Consider the following 18,081-nt stretch of genomic DNA (forward strand, 5'->3'; position numbering starts at 1 on the left):
CCGGCCAAGGCGCCGCTCCCCTCCGCCCGCCCTGCCGGCCCCGGTCCCGGCCCCCGCCCCTCTCCAGCCTCCGGCCCCATGTGGTACCGTCAGCGGCTCCCCTCGGGGCAGCCCCCGCTCCCCGGCCCCAGCCCCCGAACCAGTTTTTCCCCCTGGAAAGCTGATGGGACGAGAGGGCCGGGCCGCTGGGGAAGAGCCCCCCGCTCCCGGGGAGCCGGGCTGCAGGGGCAGAGAGCAGCCCGCGAACGGCGGGGACGGAAGGAAGGAGGCACTGGGTTCTTCAGCCGGGGCCGGTGCAGACGTGGTGGGCGCCCGGTGTCTGCGGGGGAGGCTGAGGCTGGTTTGCTGCTTTGTGGCAGCCCTGTGGTCCTGCCTGACACCAGTGCCACGAGCGGTCGGTGTTCCCTCCGTGGCCCGATGACGGCTTATTCACCCACTGCCATGGGAAGGGTGCTGGCGGCTACCTTAGCCAGGGATGTACAATAAAACTTTAATTGTAAGGAGAGGTACTCACTGGGCAGAGAGAGAAATGGGCATTCAGCTTCACCTAGCTGTTAAAATCCAACTCAAGCACCTCGGCTGAGTGGCTTGCCCAAGTGAGGCCATTCCACACAGGGCAGGATCACAGGGAAGTCCCTCTATCCTCCTCAACTTCTGCTCTCTTTCGGCAATGGGTCCAACTGAGGGCAGGACCACGGGGATGTCCCTCTAAGCTCCTGCTCCTCCTAAGCTCTTTTGTGAGTTGGATTTTTGGGCTGAAGCAACACTGAGCAAGTATCGAGGCTGGCCAGGGCAGGCTGCTCCCACCAGTGGGAAGGGAGAAGAGAGATGGGAGAAGGAGAGAGTGATATTTGGGTGGAAAATATTTTGGGTGGGAGATTTGGGAACGGTGTGGGCTGCTCCTGCTGAGCCTGACCAGCCCCAACGCTGCTCACGCACTCCCAAGGCTTCCCATGGCCAACAGCAGCTGCTCAGGCTTTCCTAGTTCTCATATGCAGACAGAGCCAGCAGCAGGGCAGGGCTCTTCCTTCTGCTGTGGGCAGCAGCCTGCTGAAACAGGCAAATTTCCTCTGCCAGTCTTACTGTGAGTCTCACCCAACAGCTACATTCTGCCTCCAAGTCCGCAGGGAAATAAGCTTTAAATGCTGAGGTCAAAATGATGTATTTCAGACTGATTTTTAGAAACTGTCTCATTGGAAATATACACTAAAGCTTCCTGTCCCCTAGAGAAATGTGGGCCATTACAGATGCATAGGACTGCTTCACTGGCAATAAATTGCAATGGAAAAAGATGAGCTGTTGCTTCAATCTGTCCCATTTCACTTGAAACCCTTCTAATGCTCTGTAGTTGCTTTGAACAGGCTAGCACCTCACTGTCTTAAGAAACTGTGCTTTAACCTTCCCAGGGGTTAAACAATTTCCTGTGTCACTGTTTGGATTCACAGAAGCATGTAATTCAGGTTTCATTATTTGTGCTGGAGTATCCCAAGCCTGTAGGGAGCAAGACTAGAGTTCAGTCCCTAAAAAGCAGCAAAGAAGGATTTTTCTTCATTTCTCCCTATCTCACTCAGCCAAATAACTCATGAAATTGGTCCTTTTCCAAGAGTGATGAGCAACATGGAAGAGTTGTACATTGTCCCATGAAGGGAAAGTCATCAAATAATGAAAGACTGAGGTCATGCCTGTCTTGAGAATGACAGCATAGTACAAAAATTAATAGACCGATTTGAACAAAAGGAACAGTATGTTTCCATATGCTAAATGCTGAGCTTATATTTTGGTGAAGGAAGACAGAGCAGATGTTACCTGATTTGCCAAGAGGGCATCCAACTTACCTGTGAACCCCTGAGTCAATTGCTTGACCGAACACAACATGGGGACAACATTAGAAGGAGTTCTTAGAGCCCCTTCTTACCCCATGGACATGACAAATAGTAAGTCAGGAGCTTCCTGCAACTTCTGTCAATGTTTGTTTATTCAAGAGCTATGCAAGAAAATCTCTCCTGATTTCTGATATATAGTTGTCCCTTTACTGTCTGGATCAACTACTGTGTAAATATCATGAAACCAAAGCTTTGACAGCATTTGCTGCCATTTCTTTAAAAGGCTATGTAAGACTTCTTCCACTGCAAGGCACGGTGCATTTTGGAGTTTGTTTCATTTAAAATAAACCATAACAATGAAAAACAAAATCCTGCAGGACCAGTCCCATCTTCTCCCTGAAACTAGAGCTCTGTGGGAACTTCAATACAAGTGCTGCTGCAGAGAGTGAAGTTTTAGTGTGGCTTGCATGATGGCTCAGTAAGGATTATCAGCAGAGGATGACTTGTGCTAGAAGAGTCGAGCTGAACAGAAATGGATGAACTTGGGTGGGTGCATAGAACTGACCTCAGCTCTTCTCATATTCACACTGGGCCTATCAGTGTGATGTCAGCTGATCCAACAGCAACCAGTACAGAAACTGGGCTTTGCCTGGAGAATCTTCAGCTCAGGTGCATGCTGGAGATGTGGTCCAAGCTGTGCACATGGCTGCATTTTTTCTGTGGGTGTAACTAGTTTTATTTCACAGTGCAAGTATGAGGGTTAATCGCGTTCTCAAGGAGACAGAAAAGTTCATGTTTTTTATTTCTGTGCTATGTCCTCTAATCTCTAAAATTTACAGTATTCCCAAAACAGATGATTCTTACAGGACATGGAAAGCATCCCTCCACCCCTCCCTACAAATGGAGCATGTAGTCAGTGAGTGCACCGAGGAGAGCTTCAGTGACTGGCGAGCTCAGTACACACATCTGTGGGAGACGGAGTTCAGAAATGTGAGTCCATAAATCCTTTGAAATGTTTTAAAGTTCTTGTTTCTTTACTAAGCAGTCTGGCTGTGTTTCTAGCACCAAGATCAACCGTACTTTCATACTTCATAACAGGATAATGATGGGGAAACAAGGGCCATGTGCAAGGGCCTGCCAGAGAGAGAAAAGTGTGCAGAGCAGGTGGGCAGAATAATTTTGCAAAAATATTACCAGAGTATGTGCTGCAGAACTTCCACAGAAAAATGTGTCTGTAGTGGAGTGGTATATGGGGTGGAAATGGTGTTTTCCCTGCAATTTACTTCAGTTATCCGTCAGGGATTATTTTTCTGTAGATTTCAACAATACGTTGTTTTGTGAATTCTGGGTTAATTTTCTTCAGGCTCACAGCCTCAAAACATTGCCAAAATGATGTGAAGTGAATGGCTTTTCAGATAGGTGTTTGTACTGCCTTTATGCTTCTCTTTAATTAAAAAAAAAAAGGAAAGGTTGTCTGTGGCACAGAAGGTCTTTCAGGTACTTCTCACCAGCCATCAGATGTGAGGAGCCAGCCTACAGCTGAGTAGTCTGGGTTTGCGTTTGGTGCTGTGTAAACTTGGTCCATGAGTCAAAGTAGGTCACAGTGTCCCCCCTCTGGAAAGATGAAACTGGTATTCAGGAACAAAAAAAGTTTGAAAGGAAGCTGTAGGAAACTCTGGGCTAAAAGAGGAAAGCTTGGATATACCAGGAGAAGTACTCCATGGGGAAAGAGGGGTTTGAATAATGTTTTGCAGAGACATGATACAGCCCTGTCCCATTCACTTGGCCTATATGTCATTACATAATAATCTTAACATGAACATAAAATTCTAATTTGAATCTAGAGTGGGTGTTTAGCAACTTTTCCACTCTTAGAACGTGAGCTTTGTTTGCAATTTCTTAAAAACAATAATTCCCCATCACAAGAAGTGATGGCTTTCAATATTTAAATTTTCATATGTAGTCACCTCACTAAAGTCTGCTAGACACATACTTAGCTGTGAATGCTTAATGAAAATTAATGATTGAATGAAAAGTAAATAATAGATGTGAATAAAATCACTATTTACAAACACTTTAACTTAGATTAAAATCCAAGCAGTGCTAGTTAGGGGTAAATCAATAGATAAATGAGAGAAGGGAGAGTGGAGTATTTTGGTTTTCTCTGAACTGGAGAGCCACTTTGGAGAGCCATAACAGTTACACAACTAAATCCAACAACAAAATCCACACTTTTGTTCACTCCACAGCAAAAGGTCTGTAGCAGAGACCATTCTAGGAGTTCTGGAGGATGCAGAGAAATAGCCCATGTGGTTCCAACCACTGCTTGGCCATATCTCCTTACTGAAGTGCCGTATTTGCACTAGCAAATATGTGTTGGGGAGGTTTCAGTGTATGGGTGGGCAACCTGGAAATTCCAGCCCTTCCTCCCCGGTGTTATTGCCTTTTTGGGGAAGAACATTTGTGCAAATTTTATTCATTTAAACAGCAAAACAAGTTGGTGTATTACAAAGAGCCCAAACACTGCCGAGCTGCAGCATGCATCAAGTGTTTGTGTTGAAACTGATGCTCTTTGTTGTCACAGGTATGATTTTGGCTGGAGAGCTAAGGAAACAAAAGCTATATCCTGGGAACAGCTCTCAGCCACACTATTGCATCTGTTCAAGGCCTCAAGGTGGGACAAAAGAAGAGATCAAACTACATTATTTGCCTGGAAGAATGATCTGAGTGCTGGAGCATGGTAAACAAGAATGCCACACTTGTGGAACAACCTATCTACTTTATAATGCATTGTTTTGACACCTACAGAAAGAGTGGGATTAAAGTCTACACTTCTCCCAAACAAAAGATAAGTGCTCTCTTGTATTACCCATCATATAATGTGAGAGGACTGACTGACATATCACCCACTGTTACCATGGTTTTCTGAGCACAGCAAGTATGGACATCCAACATAGGACAGCAATCAGAAGAAAACATTTTATTGCTCCACAAGATCTTTTAGTGAAGAGCCTGAGGCTGGCCGACACATGTGTAAGGGGCAAAGAAGTTAATGAGTACTGGAATAAAATCAGAGGAGATTGGCATTTCTTGGCAGATGGGAGGATAGAGGAGGTAGGGGGAGGAGACTTCTGTCATCTTATCTTTGATTTGGTGAAATTGCCAGGTGACTTCAAGGGAGAAGATGCACAAAGTTCTTTTGTTCTTTCCACAACTGCTGCTTCTCTAACCAGCACATACAGTAGGACAAAGCTGGTTTGTATAAAACTACAGTTGATACCTGTGCACAGGCCCTTCAAAAACCTTCAGGCAAATTGCTGAAACGTATTTAAAAGGCTGAGCCTTAAACTACACACTGTTTACCCTTGCTATGAAGAGTTTATTTGAATCTTGCTTCTTATGAAATGAAGAGTTGTCATACTTACTTTGATATTTCACTTTTGATGGTAGTGCAACATTTCAGAATAAAGAATAATACTGAGGGTATGAATTACTGTACAGTCCTTTCCTCCTGCGGTACAGGGCAGCTTCCAGAGGTTCACAGCATGCACTGCCCTTCTCAACATGCTGCTCTCTGATTGAAAGTGACAGATTTCAGCTTTCATGATACTTTAAAGATGAGCTGGAATGCAGAGCAAGGGAGTGGCACATGGCTTTGCAGTGTTCGGGACAAAGTTGTCAGCAGATTTTTAAACAATTACATTGCTCTTGATAGAAAGTGACTTGATTCTGAAGCTTGAATTCCTTGTTCATCAATTTAGCCAGTCAGTCCCCTGCTGAAGCTCCCGGAGTCTGAACTAAGCAAGAAAGTTGTTTGAGTCTACAACAGGGGCAAGTTTCTATACAGACATTATAATCTCATTTTCAGCTTAATAGATGTTGGTTTATTTAAATGATTTGATTAAAAATGCAGTCAGTCCCCTTAAAATTAAAATAAGAAGGTCTTCCTGAAAACAAGAGGCGGAAATTCTTTCTGTCGCTAAGACCTAATACTGTTATTCACAACATCAGTCTTGCTTCCTTGGAAAAAATAACTCCTGTCTTAATTGTTTCCCAATGAAAAAAATGAAGGAAACCTTCTCCACATTTCTTCTGATTCTTATCTATTTTACATTTTAAAAATTACTTAATAATTACCTTTGTTTATTCTACAGATTTTTCAAGAAATTATTCTTGATGAATGTTTTGCATTTTATCTTAATTGTGTGTCCAACTGTGTGTTAATCAGACTGCAGATCAAGTGTGTTGGATTTCTCAGGGCTGCAAATAAATTAACTGGTGATAACAGTGCTCTGGTTTGATCAGTTAAGAAATCTAAATGAGCTGAGGACAACATACTCGAAGTAGGAAAATACTTCACTCCCACCAATGTCAATGGGAATCAACAACCCTCATCTCTGTGAAAACTAGGAATTAAGCACCCAAGATTTATTTCAGTCAAACCTCTACTGGATAACATCACTGGATACTATATCTGTGTACTTTCCGCCTCATTCTGCCACCTCATCTTGGAAATCTCAGGCAAAAATCAATAGCTTATTTAACAACACCAAATATTCTGTTTTCAGACATGCTGGTTTAAAGTAATTCTATTACTTGGGCAGCAAAGTCCTTGGAGCACAGGGAAGCACAGAAATGTTTTCCACAGAGAATGGCCTTGTTGATATTTTCTTTTCAGTACTGGGAGGAACTGGGTAGGTTTAAATACATGCCTCCTAATGAGCAGTAGCCATATAGCTAATTACAACTGGTAGACAGTGAAGAGTATTTAAATATGTATTTAAATTCCTCCATGTATTTAAACTCACCACGACATTTCCATTCTGCATAATATCCTTCAGTTAACTGAGTGTTTATGTAAACTGCTAAATATTTAGAATTTAGAACATCTCAGAGGTTTCAGCAGTATCCTTAAGTTGTCCATGAGATGAGTCCAGATTAGTCTTGAATTTCCTTTTTCCCACCTGAGATCAAAACCTCCTGGTGAGGATGGTGACACCATTTCCTCTGATTCTTTCAGACACATCTTACAGTTCAGCATCCTTCCTGCTGCAGGCTGTACAGATGAGCATTCTTGATCAACTGTGGACTTGTATACTCTTTGTCTTTTATTGTTAAAAGGAAATATCTGTTGCCAAAAGAGGGTGTGGGTTTTTTATCATCTTGGAAGAGCAGTGGCTGCAGGGATGATGGTTGGAGAAGAATTTAAAGATGAACACTGCTGGTGTGTTCTCTGTGTGGGGGACTGAAAAATGGTGGATCAAACAACAGTAATACTACCAGTGGACAAGACTGTAGGAAGTAGTGGTAAAATGAACTCATGGTTTTAGAATTTACTTCAGTGAACATAAGATATGAAGAGTTTATGTATAGGACCATATGTTGAAGAATGAACTCAGTCATGGACTCAGTTCAGGGCATCTGGCATTATTTACAGCATTCGCTTTTGCTTTAACAAATACAGAATTTCAGACTTGTAGAATGTTATTTAATTTTTCTTTTATGACAGCTAAAATTAAATCTAAAGTTCAGGATGAACTCTGTTGGGAATTGTCAGTACTCTCTGCTTCTGTTGGTATTGGGCTTTTCTCTTTCTTCCCTTTAGCCATTTACAGAAGAACATGGGGGAGTCATTACTGCTCTAGGATGAGAAATCATTAAGGAAGGAATCCTGTTGTTTTATAGGTACCTGTCAGTGTTGCTAGAGAATATGAACAAAATCAGAATTCTGCTGTCTTCAGTGTTACAGTCTCAAGTTTTTACTGAGGTCTGGTCTCTACAGGGAATTTTGCCACTCCAATTGCACCAACAGGGTTAAAGCCAGAAAAAGGTCTGTAGATACTATCGTGCATATGCTGAGATAGCCTACTTTAATTTGGGAAGTGGTTAAACTGGGCCAAATGAAAATCCCTGTATTCCAGTAATAACAGAAACCACACTGTGTTGTAGAGCAGCTGAGGTTAGGATGGAGGGGAAGGGAGTGGGAAGAAAGCAGAAAAGGATCAAGGGGTTTTTGGTCTTTTCTTTTGGTTTGTGTTTCTCTTTCTGAAAGAAATTAAAAGGTTATGTACTTGTTGTTCCTCTTTAGAAATACATTGGCTACTATTTTGCTCCTTTTAATTTTGATTTTGGAGAAATAGGACAATCTTTAAGAAGCTGCCTTGCTTCTTGTCAGTCTATGCTTTTCAGTATGAACAGTTTTCCAGTGTTACCAACAATAGGCCACTTGAAGGCAAACATTCAATTAGTAAATCTCACCAGTTCATTCCTACTGTTCCCTGAAGTTCGTCATTGATAGGGAACTAATATCACAGAAGCTGTGACTGTAGATATGTTTTTAAACTACACTAGGGGAAAATAAATTGCCTGAAGCACAGTAGGATATTTCCTAATTGGAGGTCAGGGAAGCCACTGCAAATTACTACACTGTAATTTCACTGCAAATAGTGTACTGCTGAAGATTAACACAAATTTTGGGGACAGTTCTCCTTCACAGAGAAGACATCCATATCTAGAGCAGAAACATTAAGCCAAATGTCTAGAAATACCAGCTGTGTATAACTGGAGAGATTTAGATAACTCACAAAGAGCCACTTCACTGACTGTATCCAGAGACAGCCAAAACTTCACTGCTCATGCATGAGTTGTCTTTTTTCCCTTGAAAAAATGGGAATGCTCCCAAGACCTTTATTCCTAGAGAGGTCTGCTCAGTTCAATGGACTTTACAAGTTACAACAGTGAAATCTCGATGGAGAAGGAATGACTTATCATTGTTAGATTACGGGATGTACTTTGTTACATCAGTGTTCTCTTTTAAAACTGAGGCAGAAAAAACAATTTCTCTACCTACTGTGCTTCGCTTGTCCTTAGATTTTTATTTTTTTTTTAAGTATTGCAACATCTACATTTTGCTTTTTCATTTAAGTTCCAGTTCCTGGAATTCCAGCGTGATACACTTCAGATTGTATTGCAAGAGAAAGTTAGTTCTGGCATTGCTTTGCAGAGAGTAATTTGAAAATTCGATTCAAACCCATCCTATAGACTCAGAAACAAAAAGGAAAGTACAAATAATGGTATCATTTTAAAATCTGACTTTTAAGCCAGTCTCCTGATTTGTTTTTTTTTTTTAATTGTTAGAGCTTTGCAGTAATTCACTGTCTTTGTCCAAGTGCTTCTGACTTTCAGCAGTCCTCTGGAGTTACCTGGAGTTGGCAACATAGATTACCTTAAAACACTATTTGCTATGTGGCATATTGAAAGGCAACAATTACTTTAACTTATTTATTTTTAGATTCTTTATCCAGTTATGGAATCAGAGTTCTTCACTCTTTTATCAACCTTGCTTTACAATTACTATATTTCATTTTCCCTCTGTGTAAGCTTTCTCTATTAAGGGTCATATATCTGGATTGAGTTACTGGTGTGAAACTCTTTTCTTCTTTCCCCTCAGTTCTGTCTGTGGTAACTGGGTATTTGCATTTCAGTCGCCCCCTCAACCTACAGACACCACTTCATGCCTGACTCATTTTTTGGCAACTTGCAAAACTCTTCTGAGACACTTAAGTGTCAATAATTTTTTCCAAGCTATATGTGAGGAGCTATCTTAAATTCAAACCTAGATCCTTTGCATGGATATACTCTTTTGTTTTCAGGCAGTTAACAACAACAACAACAACAACACAAAATAAAAAAAAGGGCAAAAAAAAAGAAGCATAAGTCCACAGCCAAACATTGCAACACAGGTTGGACACACACCCAGGGGTGGGAACAAGGCAATCCTTTTCTACAGACTGTCTCCAGGGTCTGGTCCTGTTTTTCAATGGGCAAACAGTGGTTACAAAACATTTTACACTGACAGCAAAACCTTACTGCTGTTGAGGACAAGGTTGGCTTGGGCCTATTGAAGGTGCAGGGACTCTGCAGGTTCCTGCTGCTGCTGCAAACATAGATGGTTGAAGCAGTCAAAATTGCACACATTTAAATGAATGACAGCATGTGCCTGTAAATAAGCCTTTTATCCAGTGTAGTAGAGGATCAGACTGTAAAAAAATGTAAGACCCATATGCAGCTGCTCTCTAGTCATTATTGGAACTTTGGATCTTTTTCTGCTATATTAAACTAACAGAGAAAGTATTTGGTTATCAAAACTTAACTTTGAGTGCAGGTTATTAAATGAGTTATATCATCCACAGCAGTCAGATTTTGTTGTTCTAACAGTCAGTCATGAGCAGATCAAAATTACTTGCCACCACCATCAAACAAATGGATACTGCAAGAGCCACAGTGTTGTGCTCTGAGGGTGGAAATCCAATGGCTTCATGTCCAGCACTACAAAATAGCCAACAGCTCGCACAGAAGTCTGCTTCTCTGCTTACAGCAATGAATCCTATTTCATCATCTTCATTTTACATCCTAGAAAAATTTGTGCCAGCTGACTTAATATGAATTTTAGCAAGGAAAAAAAAAAATCTTATGAAGCATCTTATCCAGCATTTTGTCTTCAAAGAGTTTCAGATCCTTTGGCAAAGACAATCTGATAGCTCCTTTTTTCATACTAGAAAGTCTGGTTTTCCTTTTTCTTTTGAGAATAAGCTTGTATTTACTACTCATCTTTCTCAATCTTTACTAAATATATGCATTATATATAGAAGACAGTTGTTTTTGAAAAGGTAAGCTGACAGGAGAAACAATACAGATGGAAGTTCTATACATTATAGATTCTGAGATGGCATTATTTATTTTTCACCTAAGTGAAAATTTGAACGGGTTTTGACTACTTCTGTATCTCTCTGTGTAGTTGCTTTGTCAAAGTGTTCCAAGAGCAATAACTGGCATTGTCTAAAACCCGAGGAATGTTCTCACAAATTTCCCTCTTTCCCAGGAATCAGAAGAACTGGAGAGTGGAGGCAGATATACAGTTAGTATCCATTAAAAATGGGGCAAATACATTCTAAAGACAGAGCAGACTTAAAAGTGATAGCTGTGATTTTGAAACATCTGAGAACAAGAGAACCAGGTAAAAATTATTAAACTGATTCTCAAAGTTCTAACTGTATTATAAATGTATTGCAAAAAATACATTTTTATGAAGAACACTGAATGCTTTGTGCTTTTCCAACTCAGGAAAAAGAGCCCAAATTTCTTTCCCGTTCTTGCCCTCTCCCCTTCCCCCCACCTCCAAAGATAGCATATTTGTCACTATTATTTTTTGCATACAATCTCTGCACATGCAGGAGAGTTTTTCAACAAAGGAAAGGCTCCCATCTGAAGTGGTGTTATGGAAAATGTTCCATATCATCAGGTCCTTGACACACCACGCCAATGTGTCAGCATGTCTTTATAAGGATTTGGAACAGTCAGTCTTGGCAACAGAGCTAACCAGCAAACACTTTGACCCCAAATTCCTCTATTTCGATAATGTTATCATGCATTTGACACAAGGTCACTATTACCCCTTACATACAGGAAACCTTCATAAGAGAAACTGATTAACTCTTATTAAAGAGAAATCTAGTTTGAACTGATAAGCTGGAATCTGAATAAACCATATTAATTCCAGATAATTCCATTTGCCAAAATTCTTACAAAAGCATCCATATTCAGCTCTTTCTCCAAGCCTGGCAGAGACCAGGCCCTAAGAGAATGCAAGAGAGTTCAAAAGTTCACTTGTTATTTGCACTCAACACATTTGGTTAAAATAATGTTTCAAATCTTTCCTAACACCAGAAGTGGTATATATTACAATTTAAAGATAAGAGAAAGAGCAGTTCAGGGAAAACATTCAACAGAAACATTTAAAATATATTTATTGCATTTAAGAATCAGAGTTTCACTATATAAGGAACAACTATTTTCCAGTATACTTGGCATTTCATATGTAAATCTTATTAAATATATCTGTGTATATCCAAGCCTGCTTATTTTTTCTAGAAAATACTAATACTTAAGAAATATTAAAATCAAAAATTACTCAGGTCTGCATATCCTAAAAGACACATTCCCACGCTGTGATTTGGTGGGTGGTTGAGTAACTGGGAATTAGATGGCTCTGGGAGCTACAAAAAACCTCGCAAGCATGATACAAAATCTAAAAAATTCAGAGTGCTTTCTTTCCCACAAGAATATAGTTTATTTTATCACCCTTTTTTTTAAGGTAATTCCGTTTTCATGACCTTTCACCAACTCAGGGAAGTTAGCTGATCACAATGGTGAAGTAAAGTGACCCATAAAATCTTTTGGAACAGGGTATTTGGCATAAGTTTCAAGTCCACTGCAAAGATGTTTTGTAATGCATATTCACTAGAATCCTGAATCCATGACTACCTGTCAGCGTGGAAACAGAAACAGGCTTTAGGTGTAGCCCTGGTGAGACCATCCATAAATCTGCCATAAATCTCTCCCTCTTACGTTGATATATGTGTCCATCTCTCCTGACAGATGGGTCAGCTCTCCTGCTACTCCTTGCATATTTACCTGGTATTGTATTTTTGGGAACTCCAGCAGTTTCTGGTTTTGGCTCACCTTCCCTGAGGCATCAACATCTAACTGCAGGGAACTCATCACACTTCTGAGTCTACTAGGGGCTGTCAAGTCATGTGCCAGTAGTCTCCATGGCTGGTTCATGCCTAATCCCAAACTGCTTCAGTCTTAGAAGCATCCAAAAAGAGCGGCCTAATGAACTTTAAGGTCTCCTTTCTGGGAGATGTGAAACTTCAGACCCAAATTTGAAAGCCAAAGATTTCTGATTCCTTATGCTCTTATTGCTTCTACATTTTCCCCTTTCCTACCCCACACTCCTCCATTTGGACTTCTCTGGGGACCCTTTGTTTATCTTGGCACAGGAGGGTGCCAAAGTTTAGTAGGGTAGAGAGATTCTACCAGCATCACAAGTATATTCCAGGAACAGTTGAGAGGAAGAAGTGAAGACCCTTCTGACTTTGAGCAGCATGAGACAAGTACAGCACTCTGCTGGTCTCCTAGTGTTTGTTCCCAGAGAAAGAAGGACAGGACCGGTCACATCTTGTACAGTTCAGATGCTCTGACATGGGCTCCTAGAAGGGCTCAATTCTGAAGGTAGATATAATCTCCATCCAGAGACCAACTGAAAAAGTCACTCTCAGTCTGACCACCCACTTTCAGAGGGACTTTTTCCTTTCAAGCTCTGCATGACAACAAACTGCCTTTGGCATCCAAAGGCTCTCTACTTGGAATGTACTTACAAACTTCAAAACAGTGGTTAAAATGCCAATGAAGGACATGATTAGTTGCAAGCTTGCACATGTCTGTGCAATACCACACTGCCACAGCAACACACCATAGATCACTAACTGATCTCACCAATCCCCATTTTTACTGTGCAGCTGCAGCAATCTGACTCCACCAGCTGTGTTGTATGCCTCAGGTCAGTTCAGGTATGAACAATGAAAGATGAAGTTGCTACACTGAAGGCAGCTCTCTACAAGCTATTTATCTGCCAAAATTACCACTGGCAACTGAAGCGGGCTCAATTTCAGCATGTGAGGCCTCTCACGTGTGACCCTGCCCTCAGTGTGCTTCCACTTCAGCAGTTCTGCTTTGATTTCCCATCACTGCTGAGTACGGATTACCAAATCCATATGCATTTGGTATGCATTACCAAATCTACTCTCATGACTGCTTCTGCCAGAAGACCTTAGTATTCAGAGGACTTCCAACAATCCCTTCTCACTTTTCACAGGACAGTCTCTGTCCTAGAATTGCCCGGGGACTCTGCTGAAGAAAAGACTCTTGAGCAACTTTGTAGAATGGCCTCCTCCAATTGTTTTAGAAGAATTATTTTCACTGCATTCCTCAGGCTGTCATGAATCGTCCTCTTGCTCAACCAGCTCTTCCAGTCTGAGCGGAGCTGGACCTTTGATCTGTATCTTCTGCATCAGTTAGCTTAGGTTAATATAATACCACCACACAGGAGCATGCACATGCTAGGAGACCCTTAGTTACAAGGAGAGGTTCGTGGAAGTAAGACAGGGCAGGAACATGACAGTCCACCTTTCCCTTTTCCTGTAAGGCAGTCTTTAACTACTGATTTTATGACATTGCCATTTAATTTCTCTACTATATTTCGTTTGTAAGCAGGAGCTGTATTTAATATGAAACATTTGTTTTCAGGAGCTGGTTACTGGGGAAAGTTAACTTAATTTTTTGGGAACATTCCCATTTTCCATTAAACAAAGTAGCAGCAGCTTTTAATTCAATAGCTCAGGTTTTTTATTCAGTAACTTTTTTATCTACCCTTTTTTCTTTTTTGTGAAAATGATCAGAGATTTCTGCAGTTATTTGGTTCATCAACATTCATCAAAACTTTTAAGTACACTGAGGGAAAATAAAGTATTTTTTTCTGTTCTTGAAGTTATCCTTGACTGCAGTATTTGCTACATGATATAGTTTAATTGATTTGCCAAAATTACAGGATAAGGGATAAAGAGGGAGTGAATAATAAGCAATGAGAGCCCACTAAATGTCTTTTAAGTAACTAGAAAGTAACATTCATTTTCTAAAAAGGGTGAATGCCATAGGATTTAGGTGAAGACTCTTAAGACTGTGTTATTAGATGAAAAAAATCTTTCATAATTTGTTCCTAGGTAAGACTGTGAAACACATAGTTGTGCTGTTGTATAAAATATTTTCAGTTTTTTGAGGGAAGATCTTAGTGGCCCATTTCTCTTGCAAAGTTTACCTGTGCTTGATGGTGTGCATACAAACAGGGCCTAAATAGTGTAGTCACAAAGAGCCAGGCTACTTTAAATTATAACCCCCAAGTAATGAGTGGGGATTTCTTTAGAGCCCTCATAGATACCGACCGAGTCCTATAAAAGCTAGCGAGAGCTGTAAGAATCCATTAACATATACTGTAAAATTTGTGGAATTTACATATTTACAAATTGGAAGTGCTATTTTTTTTGCCTCTAATAACAGAACATTTTCCTTCAATTTATATATAGGCTGGTTTAAAATAAAATTGCATTCAATCAGTTTACATGCACACTTTTTTAAAGTCAGTTTTCTTTGCTAAAGAACCATTTCACAGCAGAGAAGACATGCCAGAGGCAGATAGGGGACAGAAGCAGCAAAAGCACATCCAGTCAACACAGTAGTTCTCTTGGAATTTCTCCACAGTCGCAGCGGGTGTGGAAGAGCTTGTCTATGGAAATACAGAATAGGGGAACTATATGTACACATATACATATATAACTTGGTGTGTGCATGCACATACACATGTCCACTTTTTATGAAGCTGAAATTATGCCTGTTCCTGGGGGGAGATGATCTGGTGTGGCAGGAATGTCAAAATCCCTGGACACACCCTGTCTAGTCACAGGAAGAAAGGGAGGCAAACAGCTGCTTTTTACTGATATTGGTACTGCTACTACTAGTAAGACATGTTCCAGCTCCTAGATAATAAGCAAACTGACTTTTAAAAAAGAAATTATTAAAAGTGATCTGGGCTTCTTCTCTGTTGTATTGCATTCTGGCAGGTGAAAAGGAATTTACTGCAGATCATGGTTGCCTATCATTGCTCTGTGACCATTAAAAGCAACTTTAATGGGTTTTGCTTCCTAAATATTACAAAACCCCCCCCTAAACTGAACAATTTGGGACCAGAATTTATTGGGAGAAAATGCTGGTGCATGAAGGCAGATAATGTTTTAATGACAGTTTACTTAATGTTTATTAAATATCCATAAAATGACACTACCACAACCACAGCAATGTACTATAATTATCAAAGTCTTTAAACAGCTGATACCTTTGCTGTTAAAAAGCAAGCAACTTACCTCTCTCTTTTCCCACTATGACCAACTGAAGTATGAACCATTCACCAATAGTGACTGCAAAACTCTTTAAAGGCTTAGCTGACATGGAGTTTAGGATAGCAAGAAAAATAAAGCTAACTTAATCAAATATACACGTACTCTGGAGGCTTCAGCAGAAAACTTCCAGTAATTACACTGCTCCAGTAGTCTCACAATGTCTCAATGGACATTTGGAACGTGTGTGTTTTTCATCCAGGCTACTGCTGTAGCAGTAACAGCAACATCCTGCAGTGGTCAGTCCCCTGCCTCCCTTTTGCTCCCCTGGGCATCAGCCTTTCCTCCTTCACTATCACAGCTCTTTCCCTGAACTGCAGCTCTGGCTGACAAGGGGACTCTGGCCCTAGACGAGGCAGAGGGAATCCCAGATGAGATAAATGCAGAAGATATGGAGAAGATACAAGAGAAGTACTAGTGACAGTGGGATTGTAGAGATGTAGTGTCAGGGCCATGATCATGATAGTGATGGTGGGGCTGTAACACCACAAGTGAAGTTTGGCAGAAAGGACTTGTCATCTAACCTGCCTCACTGGGTTACACGGGGTATCCATCCCCACTCACCTGACAGACAGTCCCTGCATCCCTGGGTGCTAATCAAAAAGCAGGCCCAGACCAAAATCACAACCACTTTCTCCCAGTTTCCTGCATGGATTCAGTGAGGACAACACAAACTGCCCCAGCATGGCTGAGGTCTGTTCTTTTACAGAGCAAAGAGTGGGCAAAGGAAAAAAGTTGCCACTTACCTTGAGAGCTCCAATTTGTTGTCATGACCAAATCAGCTGCCCTCAACAAGCTCTGCAAAGCAGTAACTTGCACTGTAATAACTTGCCATCACTCTGCAGGAAAATCCTGAAAGCTCCCTGGTGAAATTTCCTGAAATCTCTGATAGCTATTGCACAACACTGGAAACCATCCTTAATTTTGTTTGCCTCTCCCACGAGGGAGTTATGATGCTAGCAGTGCCTACCCTGACTACCAAAGGCAAGAGGTGAATTCCAAAAGGAAACATTTCTGCTGGAATGTATATTTAATCCAATAAGATTCAAGGTTATCTAGAGGCTGGAGGCCGAGGCTAGGCAGATGTCAGAACTTAAAAAAATGTTTTTACAAGAAGTACTATCAAATAACTTGGTATGGTGGGACAAATTATTATGTGGCAAACCCTTCATGATAGCTGCCTGATTCAAGTCTTGATGTCTAAATTTAGAGAATAAAAACAGGAAAAAGGGCTGAGGTAGGGCTATCTTAGTTTCCTGCTGGTCTTGCATGTTATCCTTGAATATATTTACTTTCTTTGAGATTTGGACAATTTGATGTTTAAGCCGTCTTTAAAACATGAAGCTCTGGAAAACCTTCAGCCATAAATTACACTGTTTTATTTCTCCTTAATTTGGAGAAATTTCCTTTTATTAGAACTGTCACAGAGATGTGCAACAGTGATCAGCAGTCTTCTAGCAAACTTCTAGCAGGAGGTTACTATGTCTTTTGAAGTTTAAAGTCCTTTTTCAGAAAAGGAGCATATATATAAAGTGAATGTTGCTGAGAGTACAGATCAGTAGATCTGGTGTCAATATTCACTCCGAGGCAGAAATTCTTTGAGGCAGATGTGAACCCATATGTCCACACCCCTGAACACCGTTTCCTATGTTATTCACAGGGCTTCAACTAATAGTTTTATGCTTTTCAAGTTTAGCTTCCTACTCTTGCCCTATCTTTTTCTTTCAATTGAGTCTGTTTCCAGCTGCTTGCTCTGACCCTGGCTGAAATTTTATCTTTAATCATGCCTGGTCCTTTTCATCCCTAAAATTTTTGTGATGCAGATCACTAAAGGTGACCTTTGACTATCTTCCTCAAGACAGCTTGGAATGCTTTTAAAATTAAAATCTCGTTTCATGACCCAACCTATTTAACAGAAGTGACTGTTTTGTCAGAGCTTTGTACTGAAGCAGTTTTATTGAAAAGATCATTTTTTTATAAATAAAAAAAGAATATATTTTAAACTTTTTTTCACACATGAACATAAAAACTCTGAAAGCTTTTAGAAATGAAAATTAACTATACAAAAATTGGGCTATCAGTGTTAAATACTTAAGCTTTTGTTCCTACTAACATTTTTATCTTCTATCTGTATAAAAATCTTCAGAGTAATAGTAATACCACATGAGTATTTACTTTAACTGAATGTATTCACATTTTCAATACACAGTTCTTCCCAGCAAGTCTGATCAGCCTATGCCTTTCTTTTTCGTGGAGTTCCATTAAGTTCTGAAGGAGCCATTTGCAGCACTTGCTGTTGCTGCTGTTTTGCAGGAGAGGAGATCCATTCTTCTGAGCTAAACAAAACAAGCACAATGGCTTATAAACAATGCTTTTCTTATATGTATATAATAAATATATATAATATACAT

The 18,081-nt window shown here is 40.4% G+C and overlaps 1 protein-coding gene across 3 annotated transcripts in view; it reads right to left on the bottom strand.

Annotated features, from left to right (window-relative positions):
• Positions 1 to 17,613: 17,613 nt before the first annotated feature.
• Positions 17,614 to 18,081, bottom strand: part of SMCHD1 (structural maintenance of chromosomes flexible hinge domain containing 1) — a 68,547-nt gene continuing 68,079 nt past the window's right edge. For all 3 annotated transcript variants that reach the window (XM_062488282.1, XM_062488292.1, XM_062488301.1), the window contains one exon: positions 17,614 to 18,006. In XM_062488282.1, coding sequence (XP_062344266.1) covers positions 17,904 to 18,006 — 103 coding nt within the window. In that variant the 3' untranslated portion in view covers positions 17,614 to 17,903. The remainder of the gene's footprint in view (positions 18,007 to 18,081) is intronic.

This window comes from Cinclus cinclus, chromosome 1, assembly GCF_963662255.1.
Source record: "Cinclus cinclus chromosome 1, bCinCin1.1, whole genome shotgun sequence".
NCBI classification, from domain to species: domain Eukaryota; kingdom Metazoa; phylum Chordata; class Aves; order Passeriformes; family Cinclidae; genus Cinclus; species Cinclus cinclus.